Raw genomic sequence first — 16,278 nt, forward strand, 5'->3', positions numbered from 1 at the left:
ATACAAGTTGTTAGAAAAGAAGAATCTCAGTTTAATCAGAGTATGGTGATACACAGCTTTACTTCTAGCACTTGGGAAGCAGAAGCAGGTGGATCTCTGTAAGATTGAGGCCAGCTTGGTCTACCTACCAAGTTTTAGGCCACTCAGGGCTATATTGTAAGGCGCTGTCTTTAAAAAAAATTAAAATAAATTTTTTAAAAAATTAAAAAATTATAAAGCTCACTTATTTTTTTAAACTAGTTTATTTAAATTTATTTTATGTGCATTGGTGTGAAGGTGTTAGATCTCCTGGAACTGGAGTTACAGACAGTTGTAAGCTGCCATGTGGGTGCTGGGAATTGAGTCCTCTGGAAGAATAGCCAGTGCTCTTAACCACTGAGCCATCTCTCCAGCCCAAGCTCACTTATTTTATAGGTATAAGATAAGATGAATCCAGTTACTAAAGACTACCATTTTCCGTTATTTTTTTATTTTTTTGTGTAGGATTGTTCTGCCTGCATGCATGTCTGTGCACCACATGCCTGCCTAGTGTCCATGGAGGCTGGAAGAGGGTGTCAGATCCCCTAGAACTGACAGTGTAGACAGTTGTGAGTCCGTATGACTGCTGAGAATTGAACCATGGAAGAGCAGCCAGTGCCCTTAACCACTGAGCCGTCACTCCAGCCCAAGATCTCCATTTTCAAATATATTATTGCCATTTAGTAAAGAAACAATTTGTATGTTTAGGGATTTAAAAAGTTTTGAGTTAGTGTATAACCTGAAAATTTTTAGGTTTAATAAACTGTTCATGTTTTTACATAGGGACATAGGGAATTATATTTAGCATTCTTGAGGGTAGAAATTTTCTTTCATTCACTTGTTTTTGTCTTATGTCACAGATTTAAGTTTTTTGAACTAAGATTAACAGGGAAGAGCTTTGCTCTGAGCATGTGGCTTTCTGTAACAATTCATTGAGAACCTTTGATTGTGAAGTTTTTGGCCAAAACTGGGATCAAATTCAGCCTGCAATGCTGGGCGAGTGCTCTAGTGTTAAGCCACATCCCAGCTACTTTTGTCTGTTTATCTTGTGACTGGGTCTGTCTTGCAAAGTTGCCCAGGTTGGCCTTGAGCTTCACTTTGTAGAGCAGGCGGGCAGGCCTTGACTGAAAGGCCCTTTGCCTTTACTTTCAGTTGGTTTCATCCGATCTCTAGAAATTCCTTCCTTCTGGCTCATACAGTTCAATGGATGTGTGCCACCAGGATCTAGTAGTGGCCTGAGTATGATTTTATCAAATTTTTGGAAATATTACATGTTCTGACATCTTTAGAAATACTGATGGCCTCTGAGGTGATTGAAGAAGTGGAATAAAGAGGAGATGGCTCAGTTTGGGGACGCAGCTACGGTACAAGCACAGTACCTGCGATCTGCTCTCCAGGGCCTGCATGATACAGGCCTGCCTAACACCCACCTCTAACTGAACATACACACACAGTGAGCATACATTCTTACACTTGTGAACACACACCTCAACATGTATGAGCACACACACATGAACATGTACATACACACAAACACACACAAATTCTGGTCCCCTATTTTTTTTGTTTGTAAAATCCTTAGACTAGTGTGGGTAAGACACCCCCATGGAGATGTGCTACTCAGCACAGGCCTCAGTGCCTGCCTCCTGGAGTCTAAAACTGCACATGAAAATAAAGTCTTACTGTGGGCAGCCTTTTAAGTCTGAGTTCACTAGGGTCTCACATAGTTGTCAGGTTACATATCCAAATACTGTTTGTGTGTTTGTTTGTTTTACCTCTGGCTAATGCCTGAGGGAAGAAATCTCATTGTGGAATTCTAGGTTCTAATAATAAAAATCACATTCATGTGATTTTCCTAAGCCGTCAAAATGTCTCAGCAGGTACCGTTGCTTGCTGCCGAGTCTCACAGCCAGAGCTACATTCCTAGAACCTACATAGTACAAGGAGAGATGTGGCTCCCTCATATGGTCCTCTGTGTGCCAGATGCATGCTGTGGCACACATGCAGGCAGACATATATACAAAACAAAACAATGTTTTTGTAATTCCATGAATTGTAGTGGTTGGAGTTAAGAGCTACTTACTATATGATACTGACATAAATCCCAAAATCACATAAGCAGAAAGGCCCTTATTTGGGCAACCTTAATGACTTCTGTTCACCCATGTGGGCATGAGTTTTTTGAGCCACGTTAAATTTTGTGATGTTTGTTCCTCTCAAATTATTCCTCTTCTTTCCTGTATCTTTGCTTTGTTTGTTTGTTTGTTTGTATTTATGTTGCCTTTTTACCTCGACTTTTACGAGTCATTCTGTTCTACTCAGACTTCTCACAGCAACAACTGCATAAAGCTCTCAGGCTTAAGCTCATGTAACTCTTACTGTTGAGGGGGATATTCAGTGTGGTCCCAGACCATGGGTGGAACATGCAAATCGTGTAGGATCATGCTAGAAATGCAGATTCAGCTCAACCCAGTCCTCCTCAGAAACTGGTGGTAGGACCCAGCAATCTGTTCAGCAAGCATTCCTGGAGACTCTAATCCTATTGAAAATAAGTGCTTACATGAAACAAAGTAAAGAACCTTGCAGATGGGGGTGAAAAGCACTGTGTCTTTGCATCAGCTGTCAAGTCAGTGTAGAAAGGCCTGAGTCCCTGCTGCTTCTGCTGTAAAATCAGCCTGACCTTCTGGAGAGATAATACATGCCTATGGGGATTCTTGAATGTTTGTTTCCCAGAGCAACTGTATTCATTTAGGAATGGATGAATCTACTTTAGAGAGTTAATAATGAAAGGTGTGTGTGTATGTGTGTGTGTGTGTGTGTGAGAGAGAGAGAGAGAGAGAGAGAGAGAGAGAGAGAGAAAGAGAGATTTATAATACTTTAGAATTTATCTTTTCTCTCTATAAGACATTTGGAATTATAGAAAATTTTCAATAGGCTAGTAGAATATTTTTAAAGTAGCAATGAAAGAAAAACATTTATATTACTATAATTTGGCAAGAATATTAAGTGAATTCAGTTCTAGATAGTAACTTAAAAGAACTTATCCAGGGCTGGGGACACTGTATCATATCCAGTATCAATGCTTAAAATAAATCTTACCCTTGCTTATTTATAAACTACACTGTCACTGAAGCTAGTTGATTTCAGTTATTTTTCAACCTGATAGATAAAACGCTTTTGCAAATTTGTATAAAAGATCTAAAAAAGTACTAAGCTAACACTGCACTGGCTGCAAGAGAGAGATAGTTAATCTCTTCCAAGGAGCAAAATGAGGTACGATGTAGGATATTTCCCCCTGAGGAATTATTATTATTGTTGTAAGGAAATAATCCCCATATTTTAAGGGAAGTACACAATGCAATCTGATCAGGACATTATCCCAATCATGTGTGATTCAGCCTTTTACCTTCTGGGCAAGATCTGGTTTTAGCCATCAACAAAACCAATTACATTGTCATCTGTAGCAAAGTAAAGACAAAAGAAGCCCAGGTCAGAGGAATCCGGTGATTGTGAACAACATGGGACTGTCTGTGTGTTGCTGGCCTTGTCAGCACTTGGCTGATACTGATTTGTGCTGTGATTTTTGCAGATCTGGATTGATGAAGTCAGAAAGCTGGTATACTTTGAAGGCACCAAGGACTCTCCCTTGGAGCATCACCTGTATGTGACCAGTTATGCAAACCCTGGCGAAGTGGTTAGGCTGACTGACCGAGGCTACTCACACTCCTGCTGCCTCAGCCAGGTACTTTGTCCCGGTTGGGAGGGATCCTGTCATAGAAATTCCCTTTGAGTACTGTGAAAAGCAGTGACATTGGCCCACAGTGACATTGGCCCACAGAAGCCTTGTCTAGGAAAAGCACTATGTGTTTGCATCAGCTGTCAAACTCCCATTGTCCTCTTGCCCTAGCATTGGTGTGTGTAACCATGGGTAGCCTTCCTTGCCTCTCTTATGGAAAGCTGTTATTGTCTCTCTTTTCTCTAGCATTGTGACTTCTTCATAAGTAAGTATAGCAACCAGAAGAATCCACACTGTGTGTCCCTCTACAAACTCTCAAGTCCTGAAGATGACCCAGTTCATAAAACAAAGGAATTTTGGGCCACCATTTTGGATTCAGCAGGTACTCCTTTCCCTGAACCCAGGTTTACCTAAGATTTGTACCAGAATGCACTGTGCTGGTGTCCTGTGTCTGTCTCTTAGGCTGTCTTCTCATTGCTCAGCCTTGCCTGTCCCTGAGCTGCTGAGCTTCAGGTGGACCTCACTTCCTGTTCTATAAACTGCTGAATGAGTTGGGTTTCCTCTCATCTAAGCAGGAGCATGTCTAGAAAGCCTTTTTAAAAAGCAGATTAAGAGCCTGGAGGTGGTGGTGCATGCCTTTAATCCCAACACATGGGAGGCATAGGCAGGTGGATCTCTGTGAGTTCAAGGCCAACCTGATCTACAGAGTGAGTTCCAAGACAGAGTTACACAGAGAAACTCTGTCTCATAGAAACAAAGCAAAACAAAAAGGATAATGTATTCTAAACTTAGTAAGACCCCTTGAGCATAGAGAATGACCCTTTAGGGAATAACCCGTTGACTGCTTTAAGTTTCAAAGTCTTTGCATAGCCATCTTAATAGTGGCCAGCACACTTGCTCACTGTGAGAGCAAAGAGCACTGTAGAAAGACAGGCTCTCATTCTGTAGTCCAGGCTTGACTATGGAACACAAGCTAGCCTGCCTTGGCCTCAAAAGTGCTAGTACTTCAGGCATGAGATCTATTTGTTTTGTTTTGTTTTGTTTTGTTTTTTGAGACAGGGTTTCTCTGTGGCTTTGGAGGCTGTCCTGGAACTAGCTCTTGTAGACCAGGCTGGTCTCGAACTCACAGAGATCCACCTGCCTCTGCCTCCCAAGTGCTGGGAGTAAAGGCGTGCACCACCAACGCCCGTCGAGATCTATTTTTTAATGCTTGTTTTCTGTATTAGTTAACTTATAAGTTGAACTGACAAATGCAACTTATGAAAAGGTTTGTTTTGACTCACAGTATACTGTACAGTCTAAAATGAAGGAAGTCACATTGCATCCAGTCAGAAAGCAGAGAGAGATGGATTCTGTTGCTCAATTCCCCTTCTCCTTTTTATTCTGTTAGGGACCCCAGCCTGAAACATACCATCCACAGTTAGAGTGGGTCTTCCTCAATTAACCTAATCTATAAAATCCCTCACATACATGCCCAGAGGTTCATTTTCACAACTGATAAGATTACCTATCACCATCTTTCTTTAAATTTTTATTTATGTGAATGAGTGTGTGTGTGTGTGGGGGTGCCATGTGAGTGTGGGTGCCACGTGAGTGTGGGTACCACATGTGTGCCATAGAGGCCAGGAGAGAATATTTATTATTAATAATAGTAAATAAATAATTAAAAAAATAAATTTTAAAAGAAAATGTAGCCGGGTGGTGGTGGCTAAATTGATCAGAAACAAGTGTATTTTGATGAGCACCTGCTATAAACAGGCTAAAATAACTACGTTAAATATAAGGTTCTTGTTCCCTACCCACAACTTTTTTGAAATGCATGCCTGCCTGTTTCTGATCAGGTGTATGGTTTAACTACCAAAAAGTGACGACTGAACTTAGCACAACATATTTGGTTAGTTCTGCATATAAACACTTCCTAGACTCCAAAGGTTATTCAAGATTCAATGTGTCTGAATTTGAAAAAAAAAAAAACAATTTGGTATTCATTCATTTTGTTTAAAAATGCCTGTTTATTGCTTAGATAAACAATAAACTGATTAACCTGAAAGAAGGATGGTGGTTGTTGGGGAGAAGAGCTGCGTTTCAATACTTTCTTCTTTAACTTCAGATTGCAGAGTGCCTCTGAGAACTTCTTTACAAGCTCTGTTGCTACCCACAGGTCCTCTTCCTGACTATACCCCTCCAGAAATATTTTCTTTTGAAAGTACTACTGGATTTACACTGTATGGGATGTTATATAAGCCTCATGACCTACAACCTGGAAAGAAATATCCCACTGTGCTCTTCATATATGGTGGTCCCCAGGTGAGTATATAAACGCATGTAAATATGTATACATACATGTATATATATATTTTAGGTGATTTTTATTTTATGTGTATGAGTATTTTTGTCTGCATGTATGTCTGCACTATGTGCCTGCCTAATGCCTGCCGAGTTCAGAAGAGAATATCAAATCTCTAGTAACTTACATTTGTATTCATTCATTCCCAAAATAGTAACAGAGGTCCTATGTTATACACACTGAGAAGAAATTGGTGCTGTTCAGCCTTCTTCCAGGGCAGAAGGAACAATAAACAAGGTCCTGGAGTAAGAACCCTTGATACTGTTGGTGCAGGATGGGACTTAGCTCACAGTGGGAGGGGAGCAGTAGACTCAGATCACCCAAGGCCCACATAATCTAAGATCATAAAGGCCACAGAGGCCACCTTGGGCTAGCCCTCAGCTTACTGGAGAACACTGGCCTGGCATTTGGGATGTTAGATTCAACCCCCAGTGCCAAAGTGGGGGTTGGCTTTTAAATGTTTTTGGTGAAGGCTAATGATAGAAGTAGGAAGGATCCAGGCAACAGTCATAACCTCATTTACATTTTGAAAATACTATTGTTTATGCCTGAAGATATATAGAGGGTAAGACTAGAAGCAGGAAGGCCAGTTTGGCAACTGTTGCAATGATGTTAGACACAGAGAGCACAGACAGGCAGGGTGGGGTCTGCTCCTTCCCTTTCTCTCTCTCACCACTTAACATGCTTGGCTCTTTCCAGCTTTTTTTTTTTTTTTTTTAATTTTATTTATTTGTTATGTATACAACATTCTGCTTCCATGTATATCTGCACACCAGAAGAGGGCACCAGATCTCATTATGGGTGGTTGTGAGCCACCAGGTGGTTGCTGGGAATTGAACTCAGGACCTCTGGAAGAGCAGTCAGTGCTCTTAACCTCTGAGCCATCTCTGCAGCCCTCTTTCCAGCATTTTAATAGAAAAACTAGGCCGGGTATGGTGGCACATACCTTTGATCCCAGCACCACTCTGGAGGTATTGGCTGGTAGATCTCCAGTCTGGTCTACTGGTCTACATAGTGAGATGAGAGAGAGAGAGAGAGAGAGAGAGAGAGAGAGAGAGAGAGAGAGAGACTTTTAGAAATCAGCAAGGAGACTCAACAGGTAAATGAGTTTGCCACACATGCAAACCTGACAGTCCAAGTTAGATTACCTGAGCCACAGTGTAATAAGAACAAGCCCTAAAACTGTCCCCTCCCCCACAGATGCATTCATAGATAAGCAGTATATACATGCATACCCCACAGTTGTAATAATAGATTTTTTTTAAAGAATTAAAAACTGAATCTAAGCCAGGCAGTGGTGGTGCACGCCTTTAATCCCAGCATTTGGGAGGCAAAAGCAGATGGATCTTCTGTGAATTCAAGGCCAGCCTGGTCTACAGAGCAAGTTCCAGGACAGTCTCCAAAGTTATACAGAGAAACCCTGTCTCGAAAAAGCAAAAAGAAAAGAAAAACTTTTACTTGACAACTGCATTGTTTAGTAATTTTTTTTTTCTTTAAAACCTGACACATTTATACAATGCATTTTGGGCATATCCATCCACTGCTGATTCTGTCTGTCTGTCCTAGTGCTCCCACCCTATCTCTTTCACAACCTCCTATCCTCTTCTTTGTTATTGATAACTCCAAGTCCAATTAATGCTGCTTATATGTGCTTCTTGATAGAGTTTTTCTCTTCTGCCAGGTCCCACCACTTTAGCCCCAAATGAACACACAAAGACTTAAAATAATTATTAAACTGTTGGTTGATGACTAGGGCTTCTTATTGGCTAGCTCTCTCCTAATTATTAATCCATAACTACTAATCTATGTATTTCTACATGGCCTTATCTTACCAGAGAATGCCTGTCACATCCTGTCTTCCTGGTCTCTACATGGTGTCCCTCTCCGTCTCACTTTGCCTACCTTTCCCAGAATTCTTCTCATCTTCTAGCCCCACATATATTCCTGCCTCTATTGGCCAAACAGTGTTTTATTCATCAACCAATAAGAGAAACATATATAGAAGGACATCTCCCATCATGTGCTAATAACTGAGTTTTTAAAAAATCAAGCCAGGCATTGGTGGCGCATGCCTTTAACCCCAGCACTCAGGAGGCAGAGACAGGTGGATCTCTGTGAGTTCGAGGCCAGCCTGGTCTCCAGAGCGAGTGCCAGGATAGGCTCCAAAGCTACACAGAGAAACCCTGTCTCGAAAAACCAAAATAAATAAATAAACAAACAAATAAATAAATAAATAAATAACCAGAGATTTGAATGGACATTTCACAGAATACAGATACATGGTAGCAGCTGTGTGTAGGAGAGAAGACACAGACTCCTCAGTTACCAGGGAGCTCCAGTTCCGTGCCTTGGTTAAAGCAGAGCCTCACATGGTATGGTGGGCAAGGAAATGGCCTGGCTGCTTTAATAAAAAGTTTCCCTGCTTTGTTTTTAATTTGTGAGAAGAGGTCTCACTTTATTACCCAGGCTAGTCAGAACTCCTAGGTTCAAGTGGTCTTCTTGCCTTAGCCTCCTCAGTGGCTGAGACTACAGGCCTCAGTGCACCCAACCTTCCCACCCCCTCTCGTTATTTTGTATGAATATGTGTGTGTGCATGATACACAGGGAGTGGGCACCACAGTGCATGTGGAGGTCAGAGAACAGCTTTATGCAGTTTTCTCTTTACCTTTAATGGGTTCCAAAAAATCAAACTCAGGTCACCAGTCTTGCACAGCAGGCCTTTTACCCACTGAGCCATTTCTCCATCCCTCACTCCTTTATTTGTTTGTTTGTTTGTTTGTTTGTTTATTTTGAGATAAGGCCTCAATGTGTAGCTCTGGCTGGCCTGGAACTTGATTTATAGACCAGGATGGCCTCAAACTCACAGAGATCCTCCTGCCTCTGCCTCCCAAATGCTGGGATTAAAGGTGTGTGCCACTATGCTTGGCTCCCTCCCATTTTTATCAGAGCCTCTTTTCAATATCTATCTTAGTGTCCAGCACTGCCGATTACAATCACTTGTTGCTTTACAGCTCAGAAACTTTCTGGGAAATGTCAGTAGGCTACTTTATCATTGTATGAGCATAGAGTAGATGCTTATACAGACCTAGCTGGCACACTTGATGGGACTTCTTCACACAGTGCTGATGTGCAACACACATGGAGATGGGTAAGGCTGCTGCAGTGGAACCATATTGTTTTTATATGTGAATCTTGTGTGTATGATCCTGGGCACTGAGCCCAGGACTTTCTGCATACTAATTATCCAGGCCATGACTGAGCTACACAAATAACCCTAAAAATCTTTTTGTTTTGTTTTGGTTTTCAAGACAGGGTTTCTTTGTGTCACCTAGCTAATCCTAGAACATGTTTGTAGACCAGGCTGGCCTCTATAGTTTTTTACTTTTTGGGGGCCCACTACTCAGCTCCCAGATACATATAGATGGAGGCTTATTCGTTCTTATAAATTTCTGGCCTTAGCTTGCCTTGTTTCTAGCCAGCTTTTCTTAACTTAAATTATCCTATCTGCCTTTTGCCTTTGGACTTTTATTTTTATCCTATATACCTTTCTTTACTTCTTATTCTGTGGCTTGCTGTGTAGCTGGGTGGCAGGCGCCTAATGTCATCCATTCCTCTTCTCACTCCTAGATCTTGCCCCTCCCAGATTTCTCTTCCTATATTCTCTCTGCCTGGCAGCCCCACCTATCATTTCTCCTGCCTTGCTCTTGACCATTCAGTTCTTTATTAGACCAATCAGGTGTTTTAGGCAGGCATCTTTGCATCATTAAAACAAATGTTCCACAGCATAAACAAATGTAACACTTCTTTTGTGTGTGTGGAAGGGGGGGGGGGTTGAGACAGGCTTTGAAGGCTATCCTGGAACTAGCTCTTATAGACCAGGATGATTTTGAACTCATAGACCTGCCTCTGCCTCCCCAGTGCTGGGATTAAAGGTGTGCGCCACCACCACCACCCGACAAATGTAACGCATCTTAAAATAATATTCCACCACAGGCCTTGAGCTCAGCGATTTCTCTGCCCCCGTTTCCCGAGTGCTGGGGTTAAAAAGTGTGTACCGCCACCACCACCTGGCCCTAAACTCTTTCCATTATCATTAGCAGGAAGACACTTCAAACAATGATTAAAATATCATAAATGGGACCCAGTGGTACACACCTGCAATCCCAGCTTAGGGGGAGATGGAGATAGAGACAGGAGGATTCAAAGTTCAAAACCTGACTCATCTACTCAGTGAATTCAAGTCCAGCCATGGCAACTTAGCAACTCTGTCTGTAAAAATAGAAGTAAAGGGGAAGCTGAGGATGTAGCAAAGTGGTGATTGCCTAGCATGTGTGGGGCCCTAGGTTCAATCCCCACATTTTGCCAGATACACACATATACAAACACATATACCAGCTGGGAGGTGGTGGCTCACACCTTTAATCCCAGCACTGGGGAGGCACAGGCAGTTGGACCTCTGTGAGTTCAAGACCAGCCTGATATACAAAAGCTAGTTCCAAGACAGGCTCTAAAAGCTACACAGAGAAACCCTGTCTCAAAAAACCAGAACCAAAACAAAACACACACATACACCAGTAACCTAGTAATCTTTTACCAGCCATTGTTCAAGTGCATAATTACATGTGCTCTCTTTCATAACCCTGGCAGTGCAGTAGCTGGGTTACATGTCATTCTCCCAAGCACAGGAGTAATGTGCGTGTCATGCCAGCTGTGCTGTCATTAGATGACAGGAGGTTCTCAACTCCATCGTGATCCCATGGGACCACCATTTCATGAGTGCCCTGAGCTAAATGAAACATGAACATGCTGGATGTGACTGAATCATCTTTTCACTAGAAACAATTCCATTTCTAATTAAGCACCAAGATGCATTTATGTTCTTGGTCACTCTGAAGTGTATGTAGTCTTGAGGGCGATAAAATAATTTTAAAATTATGATACTTTCACACTAATATGTCTAACAGGCAAAAGATAACTAGGCTGATCACAGTGTTCATTAAAATGATCCATCTTGCCAGGCTGTGGTGTTGTATGCCTTTCATCCCAGCACTCAGGAGGCAGAGGCTGTTAGTTTGAGGCCAGCCTGGTCTACAGAGCAAGTTCCAGGACAGCCAGAGCTGTTATACAAAGAAAACTTGTCTTGAAAAACAAACAAACAAACAAAAACAACCACATCTTCCCACTGTCACTCAGCAACAACTCCAGATGGGGACTTGAAGATATTCTTAATTTGCCATTTTCACTGTTACTTGAGTGGCATAACTCTTCTTCGGAGTATATAATTGAACAGCTTACTCTCTTACCTTACTTAAATCTTAATTATCTGAGCTAGAATGAACTCTGCAGTTGTGATGTATTTGCTGTGAGGGTTTGAGAGTGAAACTAAGCATGGAGCAGCATACACACTTGAGTAAATTTAAAAATGTATCGCTTCATACTTAACATTTTAAAGACAAGATAATAGTAAGTACATTCAGCTTTCTAACGTTTGCAGTGTCTTTCCATCTCATGTTTTGTGTGCTGCCACATAATTCACTGAAGATATGTTTCTTTTCCAGGTACAGCTGGTGAACAATCGATTTAAAGGAGTCAAGTATTTCCGCCTGAACACCCTGGCCTCCCTCGGTTATGTGGTTGTGGTGATAGACAACAGGGGATCCTGTCACCGAGGTCTTAAATTTGAAGGCGCCTTTAAATATAAAATGGTGTGTGAGCATAGAACACTTTCTTTTTCATATGTTTTCATTTTCTTACACTTTATTTGAGTTGGGGGAGGTCCTGAGTGACAGTGAAGGAGAATGTGCTAGAACTGAGCAGTGGGATAAAAGGTACAGTTTGGTTTACATTAGGCTCACTCCTGTCTTACCTGTATATCTCCCAGGAGCTGAGGTACCGCTACTTTTGCATAAAAATGCCCGAAAGGCATTTTTGTTTTGACACAAACAAAGGCAGTTTCTGTTTTGATCTTAGCCATAAGGCAGCCCTGTTTGGTTTGCAGAGTCCCATATACTACTGCGGAATAACTGAGATTTGTTCTGTCCTCTGTGAAGAGGGAAACCGACTGGGTAGTTCCTTCCTTGTGACAAGCCTCTTTCTCTCTGCAGGAAGCTTTAAATGCTACCTTTTAGAGATGCCCCAGGTCCTTTCTGCTGCTTTGGGAAATGATGACAGTCCGATGTTCCTTTTGCACAGTAAGGCAGTCCCTGTGGCTGCCAGTGTGTTGGACATGCTGAGTAAGACATGGGATGGTCTCCCACAGCCAGTTCTTTGGCCTTATGTTGTATTCTCATGTAAGTTTTTTTGTTGTTGTTTTATTTTTTGGTTTTGGCTCAGTGAAGTGAAACTGTGTGCACTGGCAGGCCAAGTGATACCTTGGGTGGTACTGGTAAGAATTAGGACATCCAGAGCTTTGCTAGAAGTATCGTGCTGGAAGAAAGGAAGTTCAGGCCTTTGCTTTGCTGCACTAAGTGCTAAAAGGAGAAGTAAAATCTTAAAGGGGCTGAATTTTTGTCTTTGGATAGAGGAAGGCTTGTTACAAGGAAGTTGCTGGCCTCTTAGCAGACAACAGAACAAATGGAGTGGGAGACACCCTGCAGCTAGGGACAGTATGGACAGTGACAGGAAAGAACTTGATGACTATGTGGAAACTAAACTCCCAACAGGGTAGCAACAGAAGCCGCAGGCCCTTACCTATAAATGAATTTTTTAAAAATTTCTTGAGGGAAAATAGAATATCAGTTGTTAATAAATTCTAATCTAAAAAAAAAATAAAATCCTTCAGGAATTTTTAGTAAAACACGAAGCAGCTTTGAAAGAATTCTCTAAGACTAGTATGTGTGAAAACCAGTGACTATCCCCCATTTTTGACAGGGTCAAATAGAAATTGATGATCAAGTGGAAGGACTCCAGTACCTAGCGTCTCAGTATGACTTCATTGACTTGGATCGTGTGGGCATCCATGGCTGGTCTTATGGAGGCTATCTTTCCCTGATGGCATTAATGCAGAGATCGGATATCTTCAGGGTATGTGGCTACTATTGTATTTGTTTTTGTAATTGGGCAGAATTCTCTGTTAATTGAAGACACATGGAAATGATTTTTCTGAAGGGCCAGGTGTTGTCAATATTGTAGAATGTTGGGTTTATGTGTTTCACAGCATGGGAAACGTATCTGCAGTGTTAAATAGCTTTTAAAACAGCTGTCAGCTTGGGCACCAGTTTATAACTACTTATATATGCCAAAGATTGGTAGTTATGATTAGTGAAACATATATATACTTCCTGGATTACTAAACTACAACTTTGCCCTATGCCCTGGCATAATAACAGTGAGCAGTGTGTACCACAAGTGAATCCTCAATATTTCTGCACCCAGTTCATGGCCCTGATCTGGATCTCCAGCACTTCAAAAAAATCATGTTGAATGAACTGAATTTTTCTTTAATTTAATTTTTTGATAATAGTGGGGTTTGAACCCAGGACCTCTTGTATACTGAGGCATATGCTCTACTAGCAAGCTACAAACCCAGCTCACTGAGTGAACTGAGTATTTACATGCTTATAATTCTTCAAATTCTTAGACCATTTTCTTAGACTAAAGAAAAATATAAAGATGACAGTTACTCAGAAAGCAGGGGTGAATGGATAGATGAGATGTGTCTTCAGGTAAGCCTGCTGCCAAGCCTGACAGCCTGAGTTTGATTCCTAGGACTCAAGTGGTGGAATGAAAGAGCCTCCCTAAAGTTGTCCTCCTACCTCTACAGCCATGCCATGGCACATGTACACCCTCACAAAGTCACACATACTTGTGCACGCACAAGATAAATAAAAATATAATTTATTTAATGTTTAAAAAAAAGGGTCTAGTGAGGTAGCTCAGCAGGTAAAGTATCTGCCAGCAAGCCTAATGAACTAAATTCAGTGCCCCAACACAGTGGAAGAACAAACTCTGACCTTATATGTGTGACCACACATGCACAGACGGATAGCTAAATAGCTAAGTGTAAATAAGAGAAAAATTAGCAAAAAAGTGAATTGAGAGCAGTAAAATTTTTTTTTTCTCTGCTTTTTCAAGACAAGGTATCTCTATGTAACAGCCCTGGCTGTCCTGGAACTCACTTTGTAAACCAGACTGGTCTCAAACTCAGAGATCCGCCTGCTTCTGCCTCTACCTCCCAAGTGCTGGACTAAAGGGGTACACCAGGCCAAACTTAAGAACAGTAATTTTTATGTCAGTAATATGATTTTATTTTAAAATGAGAAATTCTTTAATCTTTTGTTGAGGGGGATTGTTTTGAGACAAGGTTTCATGTGTTCTGCTGGCTCTTCTGGTGTGGCTGAAAATGATCCTGAACTTTGGCTCCTCCTGCCTCTACCTTCTAAGTGCTGGGATTACAGGTGTATATTAGCATGCCCTGTTTATGAGAAGTAATCTTTAGAAACAAAGTAGCCAGGCTTGGCAGCACACACCTGTAGGCCTAGGACCTGGGTCAGAGAAACAGAAGGGTTGCCAGCTTGAGGCCAGCCTGGCCTACATAATGAAACACTGTCTTTAAAATAAAGTTAGTTAGAATATCTACATATGAAACTACATAGGAGCCTTAAATGAGGCCAGTTTTACTTAAGTATAGTCCAATTGTTTAAATTCTGTGTTGAAAAGAAAAAAAAAAAAGCTGGCTGGGCATTGGTGGGGCATGCCTGGGAGGCAGAGGCAGGCGGATCTCAATGACTTTGAAGCCAGCCTGCTCTACAAAGTGAGTTCCAGTACAGCCAGGACTGTTACACAGAGAAACCGTTTTGAGAGAGAAAAAAAAAGGAAGAGGAAAATGTGAAACAGTAGGAGCTTTTTTTTTATATGAAGTTGGCAGTTGTCACACCTGTTTCCCAGTGGGAGTTGGTTTTCACACTTTCATTCAGTACCTGCTTTGGATACAGAGACTTACAGTTCGTATTTCAACTGTCCCTGGTTTAGGAGTTAGTGCGGGTTATGGCTTTGGGACATGAAGCTTACCGACTCACAGAGTATCAGATTTGTGACCTTGGCACCTGATTTCAGGTTTCTGCATGTCTGAGATATGTGCCCAGTAATAGGGACTAAAGCCTTGCAAGGATAATTTTAGCTTATACATTTGCTGTTGTAAGTTCTGTCTACTAGCACTCTTTTCTGGGATACAGCTGACTGTCCATGTTGTCATACGCAGGTTGCTATTGCTGGGGCCCCAGTCACTCTGTGGATCTTCTATGATACAGGATACACGGAACGTTATATGGGCCACCCAGATCAGAATGAACAGGGCTATTACTTAGGGTCTGTGGCCATGCAAGCGGAGAAGTTCCCCTCAGAGTAAGTTCATGCTTTAAAATGAAGGCTTTCAACTTTAAATGGTATTTTAAAAACTTTACAAATGATAAAAACTAAATACTAAAAACTAAAACTAAGATTAATCTTTTGTAAATACTAAAAAGATCCTTTTTTCTGCCCCCTCAGTACTGGGGATTGAGCCCAAACCATTGCATAGACAAGTGTTCTGCCACTAGCTGCTAAACTGCTAGAGTGGAATGGATGTTGCTCAGAGCCAAATTAAAAGCTAGTTCAGATATTGTATTGGAAGTTTTTTTAATGTATTTATGGTTATTTATTTATCTTTACAAATAATATATGAAGCAGTTGCTTACACTGAAAGAAATTTAAGTCCGTAATTGTGTCAAAGTGGAAGGAAGTCTGTGTCAGCCACTATTTTCACAAACATGTTCTAGGAACATGCAGTAAATACTAAGAAGCTGAACATGCTTTTCTTTTCATTCTTCATTGCATGTGGTGTCTGATTACTATATTATAGATTTAATACTGGAAATAATGAGTCCTCGTTCTAACAGTACAAAAACATTACCTGTTGTTAGTTTAAAGGAGCTAAGTGGTCAGCCCTAATGCCCTTCTTCTATCTTGCCTAATCTTCTAATATTTTTATTCCTCCAGACCAAATCGCTTACTCCTCTTACACGGGTTCTTGGATGAGAATGTTCATTTTGCACACACCAGTATATTGCTGAGTTTTTTAGTGAGGGCTGGAAAGCCCTATGACTTACAGGTGGGTTGTTCCACATTTTCAAATTCAATGTGGTGGTAAATAGTGAAAGATTACTTTGAAATCTTACAAAATGAGGAGTAATGCTAAGTT

At 41.3% G+C, this 16,278-nt stretch overlaps 1 protein-coding gene across 5 annotated transcripts in view; it reads left to right on the top strand.

Moving 5' to 3' along the window:
* Positions 1–16,278, top strand: part of Dpp8 (dipeptidyl peptidase 8) — a 50,639-nt gene that overhangs the window by 26,767 nt on the left and 7,594 nt on the right. For 4 of the 5 annotated variants that reach the window (XM_035443772.1, XM_027411346.2, XM_035443771.1 and 1 more), the window contains exons 14-20: positions 3,608–3,760; positions 4,001–4,136; positions 5,916–6,061; positions 11,660–11,806; positions 12,972–13,124; positions 15,301–15,443; positions 16,077–16,188. In XM_035443772.1, coding sequence (XP_035299663.1) covers positions 3,608–3,760; positions 4,001–4,136; positions 5,916–6,061; positions 11,660–11,806; positions 12,972–13,124; positions 15,301–15,443; positions 16,077–16,188 — 990 coding nt within the window. Of the gene's footprint in view, positions 1–3,607; positions 3,761–4,000; positions 4,137–5,915; positions 6,062–11,659; positions 11,807–12,205; positions 12,351–12,971; positions 13,125–15,300; positions 15,444–16,076; positions 16,189–16,278 lie in introns of those variants that run through there. The other variant, XM_035443773.1, reaches the window with a different exon arrangement.

This window comes from Cricetulus griseus, chromosome 4 (assembly GCF_003668045.3).
Source record: "Cricetulus griseus strain 17A/GY chromosome 4, alternate assembly CriGri-PICRH-1.0, whole genome shotgun sequence".
Classification (NCBI taxonomy): Eukaryota; Metazoa; Chordata; class Mammalia; order Rodentia; family Cricetidae; genus Cricetulus; species Cricetulus griseus.